The 20,729-nt window shown below is 41.8% G+C and overlaps 1 protein-coding gene across 2 annotated transcripts in view; it reads right to left on the reverse strand.

Moving 5' to 3' along the window:
• Positions 1 to 255: 255 nt before the first annotated feature.
• The window catches only part of LOC137255733 (cilia- and flagella-associated protein 221-like), a 252,236-nt gene continuing 231,762 nt past the window's right edge, over positions 256 to 20,729 (reverse strand). For both annotated transcript variants that reach the window (XM_067793233.1, XM_067793234.1), the window contains exon 23: positions 256 to 508. In XM_067793233.1, coding sequence (XP_067649334.1) covers positions 382 to 508 — 127 coding nt within the window. In that variant the 3' untranslated portion in view covers positions 256 to 381. The remainder of the gene's footprint in view (positions 509 to 20,729) is intronic.

Genomic DNA, 20,729 nt, shown 5'->3' on the forward strand with positions numbered 1-20,729 from the left:
TATGGTAATTATTACTGTTACAACATGTACCAAATTTTGTCTCTTAATTTCCTTCCATAGTTTAGTAACCAATGACTTCATTCTAATATTTCTTTAATAATTACCCCACTGCTTCCAATAAAAGAACAGAAATACATTATTATTTACACAGTATTTTTACAGTGTATTTACACAGAGACTGTAAGACCCTTTGTATGCATTCTGAATATCCTGAGGTGTATTTAATTCAAAAAGATTTATGATGAATCACAGTCATTCCAGGACAAGCAAAATATCAATTTATTTTCATGAATGGAACAGATTAGCCTGTACAGTGCTGAATTTAATAACTGTACAAAGATGCTTATGAGATAAGCAGAATAAACAGGCAAACCTATGTGATCAAATGAGCATGAGATTTTGGTTTGTTACAAGGTTGTTCAGTGCTGCTGTCTTAGCTGTGATCTTGGCACCAAGACGGTTGTACTTCTTTGTCATGAAGTACTCAAGTTCCTCTTCACGCTTGTATCTAGAAAAAACCCAGTGAGTTCATTTAGATTACTAACAACAAATAATACAATAAGCCAACTGTTTTCACAAAAACAAAAGCAACAATTTCATTTTTCTATATCTTACTGGAAAATGGTTGACAGTCCCATGCAGAATCTGTTTTTTTTTGTTTGAAACATAAACATGAATGTCACAAAAATTTTCTTAACAGTACAGAAAAACATATCAGGTAATTGAAAATTCATTCTTCTGTTCCTTAACAATATATTGTGTTACACATAGCACAATTTTTCATTAAAATTATTCAATATGAGACTCCATACACTACTTAATGTCAATGATTTGCATGTAAAAGCCACTCTATCCACAGAATGTTGCGGACAATACACATGCATTGATGCTTTTTTCACTGTCTTTCACTGTTCAGGTACCTATTCGACTACCCCTGAAGGTCCCAGGGTAGAATAGGCCTTCAGCAACTCATGCTTGCCATAAAAAGTGACTATGCTTGTTGTAAGAGATGACTAGCAAGATTGGGTGGTCAAGCTCGCTGATTTGGTTGACACATGTCATCGGTTCCCAATTGTGCAGATCGATGCTCGTGTTGTTGATCACTGGATTGTCTGGTCCAGGCTGGATTATTTACAAACCGCCACTACATAGCTGGAATATTGCTCAGTGCGGTGTAAAACTAAACTCACTCACTCACCTATTCAACTGCTTAAAATTAGACATCTGACACTTGCTGAAAGGGGGTAGGCAGGTTGCTGTCCGAATTAATGTGAGTCCGAGTGTTGTTGATACACTGTGGTGGAGATTTCAAGCCAATGGGTCAGTGGAATATGCATGTTAACCAGGTTGCCCAACAGTCACAAACAAGAACATCATAAAAGGTCAAATACAATGTGATATTTGTTCCATGCTGAAGTTGCCACTTGAAGAGGAAAGTAAACCTACAGTCTTTTCCTCAAGCCTGTATTGTTTATTCACATACGAGACAACACTTTACATTTTGAAGTCTGTCTATGATTTATAGATAGTCATCATTATCTACAACAATATGTAGATCACAATCATCATTAAAATCATCATGAACACTGACTATTTATTTTCTCTTTGATTTATTTACTCATTAAGGACGAGAGACGCGTATGTGCGGCAAATTAATTAGTTTCTCACAGCGAGAGCCGTGTATTGGCTGTAATAAAAAGTGCCTCCTATTCCGCGAAAGCCGCACATGGTCGTCAGCAGAAAGCTCCTCTCATTCAGCGAGAGACTCACATGTGCGTTTTACATTTTAAATTCGTACTGTACCTATTATTTCAATCAATTTAGCAGTACTGACTAAAGATTACACCCATGTTCGAATAGATTTGAAATAAGCCAAGTTACTAATTTAGACCTAACTCACTTGCGACTATTGATTGTTCATAATTCTAAATTCGATAATTCAATGAAATTCAATTTACATAAGTATTGTTTAAGAAGTGTTTGTATTTGATCTCTAAAATCACATTATCCAGTGTAATAATCATGGGTATCAGATCCATCGTCAATTAAAAAAGAATAATCTATCAATTACGGAATTGATAAATATGCGTACAATCATTCAATCAGACTACATTAATGAGATATTTGAATACCTCTTTCAACCTTGAAATAACAGCCTCTGGCAGAATGCAGTCCAGGTAAAGTTTTGTCCCGTGAAACGAACTAATGCACTGTTATATCACTGGACAACCCGCTTCATGGAGTCACGCCCACTATCAATCTTCTGAACCTTGCATTCAAAAGAACTACAGGTATGCCTATCTGCATAAATATTTGGGGGATTCAACTGCAAGTGTATACATTATAATAAATCAGTATCATGTCACTTTTTGAATTCTATAATACATGTACTTGAATTATGATATTTATTCATGCAGTCTGCAGATTATATTGAAATGTTCAGCAAGCCATTATGTTTGATGTGGAAGTAGTGTGCGCAAAATGTATATGCAAATAAATGCTATCTCTAGTCAATGGTAGAACTAGGTTATCCAGGGTAATAATAATCGGATTGTATCACTTCGAGCGCCGTAAGGAAAAATATCTCGCCAAAGTGCTTGTCAGTCCTGTAGATTTCAGGCATCCTTAGAATTATGTATGTTCATGATACACAAACTTTTTCTTGATAGCTAGAGTTGATAAAGCCAAAATCCAGCATATCGATTGGTCAACAATCTATCCAATAATCAATCTGTATCCAAACTGTCTTAGTGACCAAACATGCTCTTCAGAAATTCAGCCCACGCCTCATCACCTGTCATTTACTGTGTGACAGTTACCTCATGATACGATCTGTCATAGATAACAAATCAGCCACTATACTGAACACTTGAGATACAAAACGTCCTATTCGGGAACTTTGATGACGCCCCATCCCATGACCTTTTGTCTTATATGTGCAAGGAATAGTATTTTACAATATGTATACATGTATGTTTGTATGATAATATATATTTTCCGAATTAAATCGAGATGATTCAAAGTGACAAACTGTGAATCTGCTATATGTAAGTCACAGACTAGCATACTAGTACTCTCCTTAAAATATTCCGTACACACTAGCCATGTATCAGTGAAAACACTTCTTTCAGAGAAGATTATTAAGCATGTGTGTAAATTCGTCTTTACTGCCACTGACATAGATGTTTTGAACAATTTAACCTCACACAATGATACGAGAGGACAATTTGTTTAAGTATGTCTTGCATACAAAGAATACAAACATGTGTTAACAAAAAATACATTTGTACAAAGTCAAAGTCAAAGTCAAAGTCTCCAAAGTCAACAAGAGAAAGTACAATAAAATTACGTGAAACATTACATATATGACATGCATTCACACCTGCTTTCTTTCAAAATATATCTTTACAAAACAGTTAAACCATCAGGACTTATTCGTATGACAAGACAGTTTCTTGTAATCTCTGAAACCTGCCAGGGATATCAGGCGTGAATAGCCCTAATTAGTCTCGCCACAGCCAGCCAGGCAATCAGCAGGGGGTTCCAGGTGTTGAGCAATAAAGTGGCTCTCGGGCTTAATGAGTTAATCACAGTATTTATACATTTGGGCACTGCACCATATTCAAGAGAAAAGAGCATGGCAGACTGACCAAACCTTGTTGAAATAGTCTCTAATACAGTTAATGACAGAGGTTTACTTTGTAAACTGATAAAATTCAGTGAGCTCCTGTATGAACTGGACTGTTCATGGGTAGTTATTCTTTCTAAAGTCAAAAAATGTGTCATTATCAGGGGATGAGGACAAAGATTAAGGGAATTTTATTTTTCAATAGATAGCCAAAAAGAATGTCTTCTTTGGATACTGCTTCCAGACTTAGCAGTTTGTATGATCCCCAACTTGCTGTGTCTCTCCTGATGGAACTCACTTTGCATTCCCAGAATTTGTGTATGATATGTTCCATTTCTTTAGAACAGTAACTGCATTTTCTACTGTCCACATAACCCATCTTAGCAAAAAGGCAGTTGGTTGGCAATATATGGAGCAAGATTTGAATACTGGAACCATTGTAATTCAGTCACTTTCGTTGAACTAAATGGGATATAGTGGGCTACCTTTTTGTTGAGTGGTGCGATAACTCTCCTTTTGAAATGATATAAGCGATGGTCCAACTTCTCGCTTCCGCTCTGGTTCTGAACTCAAAGTGTGCTACGACAACTTGCTACATGTAAAGACAGAACCCAGCAAACGCGTTGCCTTGGTCACCTTCATTAAAAAAAACAAACATTTAAGACTAAAGGCATTAAGTGACACGTTTTGCTATGATTTTTGGTTTAGAAACGCATCGTTTGTTCAATTTCAAAGTGCAGTAAGAACTGACATGACATAGATAAAGAGGGAAAACGCTATGAAAAATCAGTATATTGTCACAGCATTTCCTACAACAGAACATGAAGCAGTGCAAGTCTGGGGTGCCGTAGCATCAATGACAATTCCTTTTATGTGATATCAACCCCTATGTTTTCCATCGATAATTTGTGATTACACATCCTTGACAATTCAAGAAATTCCGTATAGAATGTAACAGTTAGTTGGAAATATATTAATTATGTTTCGAGCAGCTGTTCCTCACTCATCTGAATCCATTTTGGTTTTAAATTCTGACACTACTGAATATTTTTATGTATACTTATAAAAGTGCTATAGGTCTATTATCCAAGTAGTTATTCAGTTTTATCATGAAATGATAATTCATACCAAAATCCATATAAGCAATATATTAGTATTCAAATATTAGGAAAATATAAATATAGAATATTAGTTTCATCATGTATCAGTAACAGCTTAGAAAAGACTCCTCTCAAAAGTAGTAAAGCTTATTTCACAGACATTCTTCTGAAAAAGGTATAAGTTATGACCACACAATTTCACACTTAGAATCCTAGCCTGAGGTTATCAGAACACCACTGTAACACAAACAATTCACTAAGACAAGGGTTATGTCTAGACGGGTTAATAAACTGCTTTGATGAGGTAAACATGCCATCACCTATAGTAAAATAACATTATGCAAACACCACTTAAGGGTTGTTAAAGATCCAGCCCAGAGTAAGCAATCAAGCATCCAGTAAATGTGCCAACAAGATTAATGCCACTAGAATAGGATTAAAAGATTAAGTACTCCCTCTGTCTGGTCACTGAAGTTGTAATGGTAGGACACACCCCATTTTGTTTATTCTGTATTTCATTGGCTATTGTAGGTTACACCCATTTTTGTATCAGTCAGCAAATCAGAATCTTTGTATTGTTTAAATTGTAGTTAAATAGTCTCTAACTCCATTTGTCCATCAGTAGGGTTTAGACTCCCAACACAGGTCAGCTCTAGCCCTCAGCCCAGAGGGTTGTACCGACTCTCTGTGGCCGCCCTTGTTACTCTGTCTCTTGTAAATATAATTGTAATTAGCTTCTTGCGACTTCGGACTCTTTGCTGAGTTTATTCCCCCAAGCAAACCAGCATGCATGTTAGATAAGGGATTTCACTGGTACCCTCACTTGGACCCCAGACCCATATCATAACAGTTGCATCAGAAACACCAGTCATTATAGTTGGCAATAAAATATTTACCCCTTGTAAAATAAGTCCATCAGTCAGTGTTGTGAGTCATTTTATATATGTGAATTTAATGATTTATATATATAACATATAATTCTGACCTCCCAAAAGGATGTGCATGATATAGAATTCCATATGTGTTTCTAGTTTTGATAACAATATATTGACAAGTTTCGCATGACAGACCATATATTATCTAACTTAAACTTTGTTTTCTGATTTTCATTCAACAGTTATTAAAAAAAAATTAGGTTATGTAGGTTTGTTAGGAATTAAGAAAGAAAGTATGTTTAAAATCCAATATGTTTTTGATGACATAATTCAAATTTACCCTTATATTATTCTATGAAGATATGTTTATGAATTTATTTATATTTTTACAAATTTAACAGATAACATGTACAATGGCTGAATAAAGTTGTGCATTGTAATCTATTATTAGAGTACACATGCAATCATCATACAAAAACTCAGATAGAAATACAACATTGTACAGTGCAGCTACAATGTAAAGTGGGAAAAGATTCTGACTTTTTTTACATATTTGTGTTGAAATTTGAAAAATCAATTTATTTTAACAAAACATGAAGAGTTAGCTCTAATAACTACAATATCAGCCTTTTCATGATTATTGTCATAATATGATCATTGTGAAGGCAAGCTGTACGTAGACACAACAGTAAAATGTAAACTTTGTTGCTTTAACACTTAACAGTGCCGTTTACTATACTAGAGATTGAAATTTATAATCAGTATGAATATATGTATTTTTTAGTTATGCAGTATAAAAGACAGAATTTGGAAAGTGCCCTTGAATGTGTAGTTATCCTACCAGTACTGCTTCTTCTGTGTCTGAAATATTATATTTAATAAATGAATATTTTAAAATTATTCACTTTTATTAAAAATCAAGAAAAAATACAAACCATTTTAATTTATACCCAAAATTCAGGATAATTAAAATGCAGTAGAAATTTTCAATGTTTTATGCATTATTTATCCATACTGTGATTTTATATTTCATGCATCACAAACAGCAACAGACATAAAAAAGTAGATTTTAGTTATGCCCACGTATATCATATTTTAAAATTGCATGGCTACATTTGAGTACATATACAATGAAAATACACAGCAGTTTTAAATGTGTGATATTCAGACATCTAGTGCCAACTTAAATTATCAATTGCAAAGCATCAGCAATTCCCATTTAGTGAAATGGATATTTCTCTCACATGCTTTTAATAACTATTCTATAGTAATACTGAGAACCATCTGTTTGGATGGTATATGAAATGGTAAAAGAGGAGATTGTAGGAATCATTGGCTTCTACAGATGTTTTACAACTTGAACAACACCAGTGTAGGTTAGAAAGTTTTCACTTTGAAAATAGTTTTGAAGGTTACAAATAGCATGAATTATCCTTTATTGTCTACAAGACTGTTGGTGAAAAGTACCCCATTTACAAACCAGTCTTTGTAAAATAAGTTTGTATTTCTTATTTTTGTGTTCTGTTCATACCATATATATTGTGCTAAAATGTCAATATCATTTATACATTCCACATGGATGTTATCTAAAAAGTTCAATCAGCCCCTTAAAGGTCTTTGTAGGATGCATTTTGTATCCTGCTAGTTATTTGTTCTTGCAGGTAATTTCATTATAAGGCCCAGAATGAGGTACAGTGGAAGCTGTTTAAACCGGCATTCATCAGAACTGAAGAAACAATCGGGCTTAGAAAGCATGCCTACAACAAGAGCAAGGTTACCTACAAGAGCTCAACCAGTTTTGTCACTTTCATATACATTGATATATTACAATAAACAAATGAACTCACTATTTACATGTGCAAGCATACCCATGCTGAACTAAGATTAAATTGTCTTTGTTGTCAACCATATAGGTTCAACCAGGGATAATCTACAACAGGGATTGGTCACATGCTTGCTTTCTTTATCATTTGTACTGATTAACGTGTGCCTCGTCATGCTTCAGCACACACAGTGACTTGGCTCGTTCCCAGCGCAACTTCAGCTGTGTTTAACAGAACTTCATTCAGTTTATTGTATCACTCGGAATTTTACAATGAGTGAATGAATTGTAGTTAGAACTAAGAGCAAGCATTATACTTGAATGAATGAAAGAAATAAAGAAAAAGAATAAAAAAAGAAGTACATATGTGAATAAATGAAAGAATACATAATACACCGCGGCCTTCCCTCCCCAAACATGTTAAAGAACACAAAAGTATCACAAGGACACATGACAATACACATCCGGCTGACTCCTAGTCATGTGTCTGTTTAGATAGCGCTGATTACTGAATAAACAGATATTCATGTGGTTCATTTCATGCCGAGGTCCGGAATTGATAGCTGCCAGTTTTGACAGCTTCCACTGTATATCTAAGAAGAAGAATAATGGGCACCAGTTTGACGTTGATTTTGATGCTCATCGTACCATTGCTACTTTTTGTGCATGGATTGTTTCAAGTATTTTAGGACATTTAGTAGTATAGGGAATGACAGTTCTAAAACACTTTCAAGAAATATCTCTACAAAGCCTTATTTAGTAAATAAGGCTTTGGTTGGGCCCTTAGCTCTTGCTACTATTACCCCTACTACTTAACGTGTGTTGGAGGTAACACTGTGCCGTACGGTACGATCAATAATTCTTCTCTTACAAACCCCCTACCCGGCCCATCCCTCAAGTAGTACAAGTTAGGTTCGTCGGCTTTCATATCCACTTTATCTATGTTGTAAGTTTTGACTGACCATATAGGATCGGTGGCCCGCTTACGGCTATCGCCCTCGTGTTCCCCCGGCTGGTATAGATACATTACCCCTACTACTTAACGTGTGTTGGAGGTAACACTGTGCCTATGTCACGTTTATATCGATGAAACAGTTTAACGTGAACCGTCTACGATCTCTTTGGTGTTCATAATAAAGGCTTGCTGGGCTTTTTGTATCCCCTGTTCTATGTACTTTTTTTTCTCGTCCTCGCTGATAGCAGACTTACGAGACTTGGACCGAATATCTTGTTTCATTCCGTTATATTTTTTGAGTTCAGATAGGATTGAACGAAACTCCTCTTCTGAGATCTTACTGTCAGAGAGTGCCGTGGAAATTCGCTCACTCACTGTGTTCAGCTTTGCTTCGGCCAGAACCCTGATCTCGTCGTGTTTCAATGCCTTACGATTAAGTCTGCATGATACTAACTTAAGCGCCAACCCTGCCAACCCTGCCACCCCAGCCACCCCAGCCGTTATTTCAATACCTAGCACTATAGGTGCAGCCACGATGGTAGCCAACAACCCAACGCCTGCCGCCCCTAGTCCCATGCTGGTTGCCATAAGGGTAGTGTCAACCCCGTCCACGATATTGAAAGCTCTATTGTACTTTTTACATAGTGTTTTCCGCGTGTCACGGTCTTGTTCTAGTTGACGTTTCACATCACATAACTGCCTCAAGCGGAACCCATCTACGGTTTCCAGCGTCTTCACTACTTCCTCTACGACTGGGTACAGACCCATCCTATAATATATATTTTGAAAGATATTTTAATTGGGTTTCAGTTAATACTCTATTAATGTATTTGAAGTCTACAAGATCTAGACTACTACTCAGGGCAATAGGTGAGAGGCTAATAAACTCTTCTGTTGTAATAAAAACCCCACTGAGGCTTATTAAGCGGTTTATAGGGTCCGCGTAGGTATCCTGTTGTATAACAATACGACAATATTGGTCTAGGTGTTCGGCAAACCAGTGTATTGACACCCCGGGTAAAATTTGGTGTACTCTTGAGGTGTTTTCATTACCTAAATAGGAAAAGAAGACTTCTATGATGAGTGTAAAAGGGAGTAATATTTCATCAAGATATCTACTATAAAAATTATTGCTAAATGTTAATTTATTTTTTGGTACAGACTTTAACATATTTTTTCCGGTACCAAGAGTTATCATGTATAATTCACCCTCCGAAATGAAATCCCCGGGCCAGATACCGTTATTCCTAATCTTAGAGACCACCTCCAATTCTTCCACCCCATCTTTTAATGTGATATAAGGTGAGGTGAATGTTAAGTTGATCAGCCATTTGGGCTCTTTTAAATCTGATAACGACACCCGTCTGTACACGTTGTCTTTGAAGTGCAGGATGTATAATTCATCTTCCTCACCAGGCTGATCGAATCCCTCCGTATCTCCTAGGTCGTTAAGCGTAGTGTTGGGATGATGACTGGTCATTATTATACTATTACGATATAATTTCCAACTGGTTTTCTGATAATAATTCAGGGGTGAACTTCATACCCATGAAGTGTATGTTGTCAGGCAGGAAGATATTGATTAGTGATATCTTGTTTTCCACGATCACGTTGACCCCCTGCAGACTGGTGTTGGAGCCGACACCCACCCGCACGTAAACGTTGCAAACTTGATACTGGTGTCGTTTCACCCACCCGAGTTTGATCCCCTTCACGATCTCGACATCATTCCCCGATGGTTCCCCTAGGTAGACTTTGATGATCAGTGTTGAGTTTGCCGGTAGACTCTCTAGTATCTTGACCACGCCTTCGAATTCAGACACCAACTGCAATTTCACGTTTTGTATGGCCGGTTTACTCGATAGCATGTGGGCTGCCATAGTGTCGAGTGGGCTGACGACTATGCTACGTCTCTGAGTTGGGACGTAAGCCACGAGCAGGGTTCCATTGTTCACGACTTTGTTTAGGTGGTTGTCTTTGTTATCAGTAAACACGTAGGGAGAGACGAGTCTAATATTGAGAAACCACTCGTCGTTATCGGGTAACAACACCCACTTGTTATCTTCAGTGAAGACGAGCATATATGGTTTGTTTTGGACGACGGTAGTGCTCTCAACATCGTCTAAGTCGAACAGTTTACCCCCGAACGATGGGTATATTATCCAATTATTATCACCGGTGTTGACAAGGGCGTACTTAGTGTTGACTGTTGCTCTTGTGGTATCTATCATATCACTTAGGGTTCCACCGGAGGGGATTTCAACGCGTTTGTAAATGTTGTTTTTCAGTTGCAAGGCGTACGATTTACCATCTACTCCGGGAGCGTCGAAACCGCGCGTGTCTCCGAGGTCGGAGATCCCGATATTGACGCATTTTTTCACTCCGGGCCCTTGTGCGCTGGTCATTTTACATGAAGCGTTAAGCTGAGGTATCCTATATTTACAGGATTATGATTTATATCTAACACCGATATTGTCAGCTCAGGTATGTTGCCCTGGGTTATTCTCTTATACTGCCGTGGTGAAAACGACTCGGTTCTACCGTCGTTGTATTTCTCAGTTTTCACCGGCACTGCTCTCAGTATAGTGGAAGGGTGACCTCCTTGAATGTTATACGTTGTGCTCACCTGATCGAGATGAATGTACAGCTCTCGGTACGGTACTAGGTCGGGTAACTTCGTGCCTGTGACGGTTGTTGTTGGTTTTATCTCGTCAGGAGACATACCGAGTATCCTCGCTAATGGTCGGCCGAGCCTCAAGGGGTTTCTTCCGTTGTTGATTAACACCACTGTACCGTTTGAGTCGTTCATCTTGAGTTCGGCTCCCAGGGGTTTGAAGACCTCGTCGTTTAGAGAGCACACGCTGTAGTAGCCGTCAGTTATCTGGCTGCGAGTTCCACTAACGAACAGCTTATTGTTGCTGATATTGATGTTAGTCCATTGCGGTAGGTAGGTGATATCGCAGAGTGCGACTTCGAGTTGGCCTGACGTGTTATCGATCGCGTGCGTCAGCTGAACGGCCTCACCGCTCGTTATTCCTGGAAGTGTTATGTACATATTATAATATATGAATTATATATTATAATATGGATTTAGCACACTTGAAAATCGTGGTGAATGCAGATGGTACGGGGTTTAAAACAACCTTTATTGATATCTTTGAAAACTATATCGTGTCCGTTAATAACGCGCAGGCGGTGGTAAACTGGAATCAAAACCCAATGCAGTTTTGGCAGAACCAACTCAACTTTGCTGTGTGGTGTGCGACGACAGGGTCGGGTGTGACACCAGACTACGGTATAGACGAACTGAGTAAGGCAGTTATTTTGTTTCATATTTATTATCAAACGAGACGAATATTGAAGGAAATAAGTGCTCCTCTTCCCCAAGATAAAGCGTGGAGTATGACGAATAACCCCTATGATAGACGCGCTTATGAACGTGTTTGTGGGGAGTTTGAGATTCCAACGAATAAAGACTTTCGCCTTCCTGGTGTGAACCATGGTCTCGGTATAGTTCTCGTGTACTTCTACAGGTCCGGAACATATTATGCCGGTTCTAAAGATGGTTCATACAACCCAAACCGGCATACATTTACAGGCCCCACAACGAATGAAAAGATCCATGTCAGCTGTATAAAGCAAACCAATCCTGATGCAGCCACAGCCTGGACTAAAATGATCTCAAAAACATCGAAAGGATTCACTCGTGCTGGTACAATACGCTTGAACGACTCGATTCGAACGTACGTGTGGGCGCTGTTGGGTGCGCAGTCGATGACGCGTTCCAACATCCTCGGTAAGGGAACTGCTTACGACGCTCAGACACAATTCGTTTCCAACGTTGAGGATGCTATCAATTCTCCAGTTGATCTCCCGAGGGCCATCGACCGTTACCAAAACGTGTTAGAATACGCCAGATCGAAAGTCAATTACGTGTTCGGCGTGGGGTTGTACATGGCTCCGAGTGATATGCAACTGAGAATAAAAAAAGTGGTGGGTTATAACAACAAAATAGTCATAGCCACGGCGGACCAAAAGTTGGGTATCAACCCCGATATTAACACCCCCTATATCCCACACATCCCACCACGTGAAAAGGGTATAGTGGCGCCACCCCCGGAGCCTAAAATTCAACCAACACCACACCCCCATATTCATGTGGGGGTACCCTCCTATCAGCAGCATATTGATAATAAAACGGCCCTGGTGGTTGGTGGGGTAACTTTGGGACTTATTTGGTTAAAGATTTCTTAGCCGCTACATACACCAGACCCGCCACGGCGACGATGGCTGCCCACAGGTTTTGACTGAGCCACATGGCAGTTTTAGACAGAGCGCTCAACAACCACGAGACGATGCTACCCAGGATGCCGGGAAGGGCTTCGGCGGCTTTACCAGCCAGTTTAGCTAGGCCTTCCCCGAGTTTTTTTATCCAGTCTTTAACACCACCGCCTGTGGGAGTGGGAGTTCCCCCGCCGGCAGGTGTGGGGGTTCCCCCTGTCAGTGACACCACCAGGGTTGATATGATGAAACCCAATGCAGTTAGAATGCTGGCGATGGTGATCCCTTGCTCCCGGAACAATATCCGAATCCTGTTGGCTAAAGTTGTATCCTCATTCAGTATTCTATCGATTGTTTCCCGAATACGACTGATCTGGGATCGAAGCTGTTCACGATTCGAGGAAGCGGCTTCCAATCGTGTACGTCTCTCGTCTTCTAAATCGCGTAGTCGTTCATTGATACGACGCTTCATATCATCGTTTTCAGTTTCGTTGAGTTTGGTTTTTTCCCTAGCGATGTGCTCGTCGATTTCGTTCAGTTTCCCCATGTTGTTCACGAGTTCTCCACGCACGCGTTTCACGGCTTCGTCTAAGCCGTGCAGTTCCCTTACCGGAAAGTCAAACCCCGGTAACGGTTTGTCCCAGTAGGTGCTCAACAGTTTTTCTATGCTGTCCGAGGCTTCTGTAGCACGCTGTGGTGTCATTTCATCTCTAGTGGTGAGGTGGGATCTGGTAGCTTGCAGATCTTCTTTAACGGCCTTAGGTATTGCACCACCGTAATTCATGTTTAGATTTTTACGGATAAATTCGACACCATGGCGGCTGGCTAGAGTTGACAAGGCCAGTGGTTTTTTATTGCTCTTGTTAAAGAGGTCAACCCCTGGGTCAGACTTAAGGCGTAGAACACCCTTTGTATCAATAAAAAAATTCTTATGGTATCGACCCTGTGGTTCAACGTAGTTTTTATCTCTTCTTAAACTTTCGTAATAATCATTTACCGTTGTTTCCAAGAGTTCTTGGTTCAATGGTGAACTAGTAAATGAGGTCTCCTGCTCATCATCGAATGCCTGGGCACTAGCGCCCGGCATCTCCGTCATATCTATGTCTTCATCCATTAGTATTAAAAATATATTTCTTTTATATAACAATGTACGGCAGAAAATTAGATCCTTTCAGAAGATTGAGAGAGCCATTAGGAGCCAGAGTCGTGCGACAGTCGGTGACTATCACCAACAATCCCAGCAAGATAGACCAGAATCAAACTCTGCTGGTTAGATTTCCAAACCTTGGTGAGAATGACCTCATTGTACCAGGCACTGTTCGACTGGCGTTCAATATCACGTTGACCTCCGACAACGACAAACGCGAGCTAGTGCGGAACGTGGGTCGAGCTATCATCAAGAAAACGACTGTCAAGATCAGCGGTAACGAGGTGCTGAGTATCGACGACAGCGACGTGTTTCACTGCTACAGGGATCTCTGGAAAAGCGAGGGAGAACGAGTCAATGATGTGTACCAGGGTATCAGCAAATCAACCCGGGCGCGCATAGGGTATGTCTTCACGCAAGACCAGCAAGACAAGCTATCGGACGGTGAAAAGGCCATCGCTCGAGCATACGGGAATCGATTCTGCGTGCCGCTCGACTTCGAGTTGCTCACGGGACACGCGCCGTTTTACCAGGCCGCGCTGGGTGATAGGCTCGAATACGAGCTCACGTTTAACGACTATAGCAAAGTAGTGCGTACGCCGAACGGTGATGAGGCCAGTTATGCCATAGACAACATCTCTCTGGAGTTCGACATGGTCACTAGCCCGGAGCTGGCCAGGCAGGTTCGAAGCCAGTACTCTGGGAAGATGGCTATCCTGTACGATCGCGTACTGAGACATAGATCAGTCGTGCGAGATAAGAGCGACACTGTGTGGAATATCAACCTGAACGTGCCGGCGCGATCGATGAAAGGTATCCTGGTCGTCCCCGTGGAGGATTACGATCCATTCCGGAGGGACAGCGAGAAGTTTTTCAACCCCGAGATTGAAAAGGTGGAAGTGACCATCGAGGGCGTGCCCAACCAGCTGTTCAGTCATGGTATGAGACCACACCAGCAGTGGGATGAGATAAAAAAGCTACCAGTGGGGGATTATATAACAAAGGACCTGGACCTCGGCTCCGTGCAGATCGGTGAATACCTGACCACCAAGTACGCCCTATGGTTGGACATGAGATCCACGGATGATGATAAACTGCACGGTAGCGGGCGCCGTATAGATAACGGCAGCGAAGGGATAACCATCCAGATTACTAAGAAGGCTCAAACCGCTGGTAAGTTGAAATTATATCTGTACGTTATTATGGACGCGCAACTTAATATAGACAATGGGAGATTCGTGCAAGCCATCTACTAGTCGGGGAGACCCCCACACCCCCCAGGGGTACCCACAACTACCCACTGACCCACACTGCGCTATAGTGTGCGGGCAGACTGGCTGTGGGAAGACCGTTTTCGTGTTGGATATGTTGGAGAGTTACTACAAGGATGTGTTCGATAACATCTTTATCATGTGCCCTACTCTGAGCATGAATAAAACGTACGCGCGACCTTGGGTGATGACGGACCCGGACGTACACAAAATCGACCCTGGAACACGCCTGCAGGACTGGTTGAAAGCTCTTCACGAGAAATTTAAAGGGGAACCGACGCTGTTTATACTGGACGACTGCAGCGCTAATCGCGAGATAACAAAAAAGAGAGACATGCTATCGTACCTGGCCTTCTCTGGCCGGCATGCAAATCACAGCGTCTGGGTGCTAACGCAGAAGTTCAACTCGGTGTTGAAAGACCTCAGGGAGCAGACGCGATGGGTAGCCTTATTTCACTGCAAGGACAGGGATTCATTTGAGGAGTGTTTGAGAGAGAACGATGTGATGAGCAAATTAGAACGGGAACGTGTGAAGAAACAGCTCGCTGAAACTAAACACGCTAAGCTCGTGCTAAAGACCGACCAACCAGTAGCATATAGAGTGTGCTAAGCAAAGCTAAGCAAAGCTAAGCAAAGCTAAGCAAAGCTAAGCATATAGCTATGATATTTGAAGTGTTTGTCGTGTGCAACTTAACCTTCATTTCTCTGTGTTTTGTCTGCATCGGGTATTATATGGTTAAAACTAAATCTTACTTGTTATATTATAAAATGGAGTGTGAGGAATTGCTCGAACAGTTGGGGGGTACCCCCACTGTGGGGGATTCCCCCAAGCGAGAGAAACTGGTGGCGTTGGCTGTTGGCGGCAAAGCCAAACATTACTTTGGAGACTACACTCCGGATAAAATTCATAAAATGTCAGCCGAAGAAATCGATAAGCTGTACGCTAGATACGAGTCCCGGCTCGGAGCAGAAATGACAAAGACAATAGGATCGGCTATGACCCAGATATACACCGGTATTGTATCACACTTCCTTCCCATTCCACCAGAGCGCCGACTTTACCTGTGGGAGGACCTAGATAAAGACCCTTTTATCGAACACGCCGTGAGCTCTATCAGCTGCGGGCTGTACCACAAATATGGTATGTTGTTGGCTCCAGTGACGGCGGCGATTATCACAGCAAAACATTGTCAATTTGAGAGAAAGAATAATAATAATAGTATAGATGGATGCTGCACAGGAGGTACCCCCAACAGTGATGGAGGAGACCCCACCCCCAACAGTGAGGGAAGTGACCCCTTCACAAACAGTAACCAGACAGAAGAATCCTAAGAGAGTAGCTGCCGGTAAAAAACGGTGGTGTAACCAACATAAAGTGACCAACCCAACCCGACTGTTGTTGGCTGTAGGCGTAACTGCTGCCGTGGTTATAACATGGTTATACGTGGGGGTACCCTCCAACAGTGAGGGAAACCCTGGGGGTGTGGGGGGTACCCCCACGCCGCCGGCAGGCCCCACTGTCGACCCGCATATCATGTTATAATTTTAATATTTTATATCATATACATAATGTCTGAGGGGAAAACGTTCGTCAACGACGCATACCACGCCACAGTGGTAGCCAGTCTAGCAGTAGGGTACGCTCGGTTGACTAAAATGGTGCTTAAACAACCAACTATCAAGCTAGATTTCAACCTGCAGGATATGGGTATGCTCATAATGAACCTTGGTATGGCGATGGCCACAAAAGACATCCTAGTAAAACAAGGGATCATACCTGAAAATATAATGAAATAAATATAGGGATGGCCACGATAGCTATGATGGTCGGTGGGGCGTTAGTGAATGCCCTGGCATTTTCCGGGAGTAATTTCCTCTTCTCGAAACTACGAGATGATCACGCGGCTGAAATACAGGAAGAAAGGAAGCGACACGATCTCGCTACTGAGAAATTACAAAGAGCACAGGACGAGTACGTTAAAAAACGCCTCCAGAGGATCGATTTTATTAACGAACAACTCACGCGTGAAAACCATGCCGTTCAAACATTCAACGATGTCGATGAAGCAATGAAAGAATACTACCTACTAACTGGTAAACAATTGGAACCGCTCAATAAACCCACACTCGCTCAGTACTACACACCATCCAAGGGACAAATGAATCGTGAACTGGGCTTCATAGTGTTGGGTATAGCAGCTACTGCGTTGGTTGCGAAGCAATTAAATTAAAATACCTATATAAGTAAACATGAGACCCGCTCCATACCGATGCGAATACATACTTATGGGGAAGACCGAGGCCTGTGGTAGGAAATGCAGGAATCAGGGGTTCTGTTGTTTCCATATGGGAAGTCCTAACTACACGTGTTCTGTGTGTGGTATCGGGGTTAAAGGACACTACTGTCTATGTAAAGCTCACGGAGCGAACGTAGTCAGACATCAACTCATCTACGAGAATAAAAAAGGCTACATAAAAGAACGTAGGCGACTGCTCAAGATAGACTCCAGTGCGTGAAAGGGTTATCTCCCTTTACTGTGAAGCAATTAGACATTGGTTCTCTTAGGTGTAAACACTATGTCTACTGAACGCGAGCTGAAGAGGGTCGCAAAACAGAGAGGTGTGATCGGGTATTCTCGAATGCGGAAGTCAGCATTGTTGAGATTACTAGGTTTAGAAGCCCCTCCTACGGTAACACAATTAAAAGCTCAAGCAAAACAGCTTGGATACACGGGTTATTCAAACCTGGGGAGAGCCGGGTTAACCGCATTGTTATCACATGCCCCCGTAGCAAAACCTCCCACTGTAAAACAACTGAAAGCCGAGGCACACGATTTGGGTTTAGGCGGGTATTCCCGTATGAGAAAACCACAGCTTGTAGAATTATTACGACAGAATAGAGCTATTGACCTACAGTTCGTGCGCACTGAGCGCGCTGTAGGCAACTATTTGAGAGGTTGGCGCATGCACGTTGATAGAAACATAGACATTACAGATATCAAGCCTCTGATAGCTGATAAGGTCAACCAGGAACTAAATAATCTAGGAAGTATCAAGTTTCAGATCACAGTGAAAATGTCGCTCGATAAGCAGGTTGGGAGTACCACTGAGTATGTTCAGCCTTACTTCCGAGGTCAACAAGAGGTCGCCACACATACAGAGACCATTGATACATCAATCGATACCAGTTTTCAGCAGATACGAGAATACCTAGAACGCTACACACACTTGGGGTCCGGGTGGGTTGTAGATAAAATCGATAATATCTATCTAGACATAGCTAACTACGTGCTGTTCAGAGGCGGGTCATACCTAGCCTTGCCTCCCTACTATAGGAACAAACATGCTATAGTAAACGTTAAGAATAGAGGAAACGATTGCCTGAGGTTAGCTATCAGGTCAGCCTTATTTCCAGCTGACACTAATCCGAACAGGCCTTCTAATTATCCCCAAGACGATGGGCTCAACTGGGATGGTATAGATGAACCCACCCCCATATCCCAGATCACTAAAGTAGAAAAACAGAATAATCTGGCTATAAATGTCTTTGGGCACGAAGGTAACACAACAATAGTACACAGGGTCAGCCCGGTGAAGGATCGCCAAGTTATCAATATATTCATGATCCAACGAGGTGAAAAGTATCACTACACGTGGATAAAACATCTCAGCCGGTTGTTGCACGACCAGTCGAAACACGATGGGGAAAAACACTTTTGTGTACGATGCCTACATGGCTTCACCCGAGCTGATTTATTAGAATCCCACCGGGATGATTGTCAAGGTGTGGGGCAGACGGCCATACGAGTCGACATGCCTAAGGAAGGTGACAATATCCTAAAATTCAGTAACCACAAGAATCAAATGTCTGTGCCTTATATTATATACGCCGACTTCGAAGCCTTGGTTGTGGGTGGGGATTCCCCCAGTGGTAGCTTCACCCACAAGACACAAGAGCATAAAGCCTGTTCGTTTGGATACATTGTCGTCCGTTGTGACGGGGAAACGAAAGCTCCGGTAGTGTATAGGGGGCCTGACGCGGCTGAAAGGTTTCTAAAGTGTTTGCAGGAGGAAGAAAAAATTATTAGGAATGCATTGTATAAAATCGCTCCCATGCGTCTGACCCGAGTCGACAGGCTAGCCCACGCTAGTAGCACTAACTGTCACGTGTGTGACTCACCACTTAACGGTGATTCGGTGAGAGATCACTGCCACATAACTGGTAAGTATAGAGGCGCCGCTCACAACGCGTGCAACCTCAAGCTTAAAATCAACCCTAAGACAATAAACATCCCCGTTGTATTTCACAACTTGAGAGGGTACGACTCACACTTGATCACGCAGGCCATCGCGAAAATCGATGGTAATATAACGTGCATCCCCAACAACATGGAGAGATACATCTCCTTCAGCTTAAACGGACTTAGGTTCATTGACTCGTTTCAGTTCCTCCTGTCGTCACTCGACAGTCTGGTCAAGGCCAACAATACCTTCCCTATCACCGATCGATACACAGACGCCGAGACTAGACCCCTGCTTATGAGGAAGGGTGTGTACCCCTATGAGTACATGGATAGTTGGGCCAAGTTCACCGAGACCAGACTACCCCCTATTGACTGCTTTTATAGCAAGCTGAATGAGGCGTCCGTCTCACGAGATGATTACTCGCACGCGACTAACGTATGGAATAAACTGGGTTGTAAGAACCTGGGTGATTATCACGACCTGTACTTGAGGACAGATGTACTGCTGTTAGCCGACGTGTTTGAGACGTTTAGGCGGACATGTTTCAAGCAGTATAAACTCGACCCCGCATGGTATTACACCAGCCCAGGTCTGTCGTGGGACGCCTTGCTTAAAAAGACCGGAGTTAATTTGGAATTGCTCACAGATTACGACATGCACCTATTCATTGAGAAAGGTTTGCGAGGTGGGATTTCCATGGCATCCAAACGATACGCTAAAGCAAATAATCAATACGTGAAAGGTTACGATCCTAACAAACCAACCAATCACATTCTCTACCTCGACGCAAACAACCTGTACGGCTGGGCCATGAGCCAGTATCTACCTACAGGGGGATTCGAATGGGTACCACACGTTGATGTTATGGGGGTTGCACCAGATTCGAACAAAGGGTATATCCTCGAGGTTGACTTAGAGTATCCCAAGGAATTACACACATCATACAACAGCTACCCCCTGGCCCCCGAACGTATGAGGGTTAACCCAGACTGGATGTCTGAGTACCAACATAACTTGTCAGGTGGGCGTGTGACAGACGTTGAAAAACTCGTGCCTAACTTAATGAATAAGACCAAGTACATCGTTCACTATCGCAACCTACAGCTGTACCTGTCGTTGGGTATGAGGCTGACCAAAATACACAGGGTGCTCATGTTCGACCAGAGTCCATGGATGGAGCCCTACATCAGAATGAACACAGACCTACGAAAAAAAGCCACCAGTGATTTTGAGAAAAATCTCTACAAGCTCATGAACAACTCGGTGTTTGGTAAGACTATGGAGAACCTGAGGAAACGCGTGACCGTGAAGCTGGTTCGGTCGAGTGAGGAAGACAAGCTTAGGAGATTGATAGCCAGTCCGGCATTCAACCGTAGTAAGATATTCACAGACAACCTGGTTGCCC

Source organism: Haliotis asinina, chromosome 11 (genome assembly GCF_037392515.1).
Source record: "Haliotis asinina isolate JCU_RB_2024 chromosome 11, JCU_Hal_asi_v2, whole genome shotgun sequence".
NCBI lineage: Eukaryota > Metazoa > Mollusca > Gastropoda > Lepetellida > Haliotidae > Haliotis > Haliotis asinina.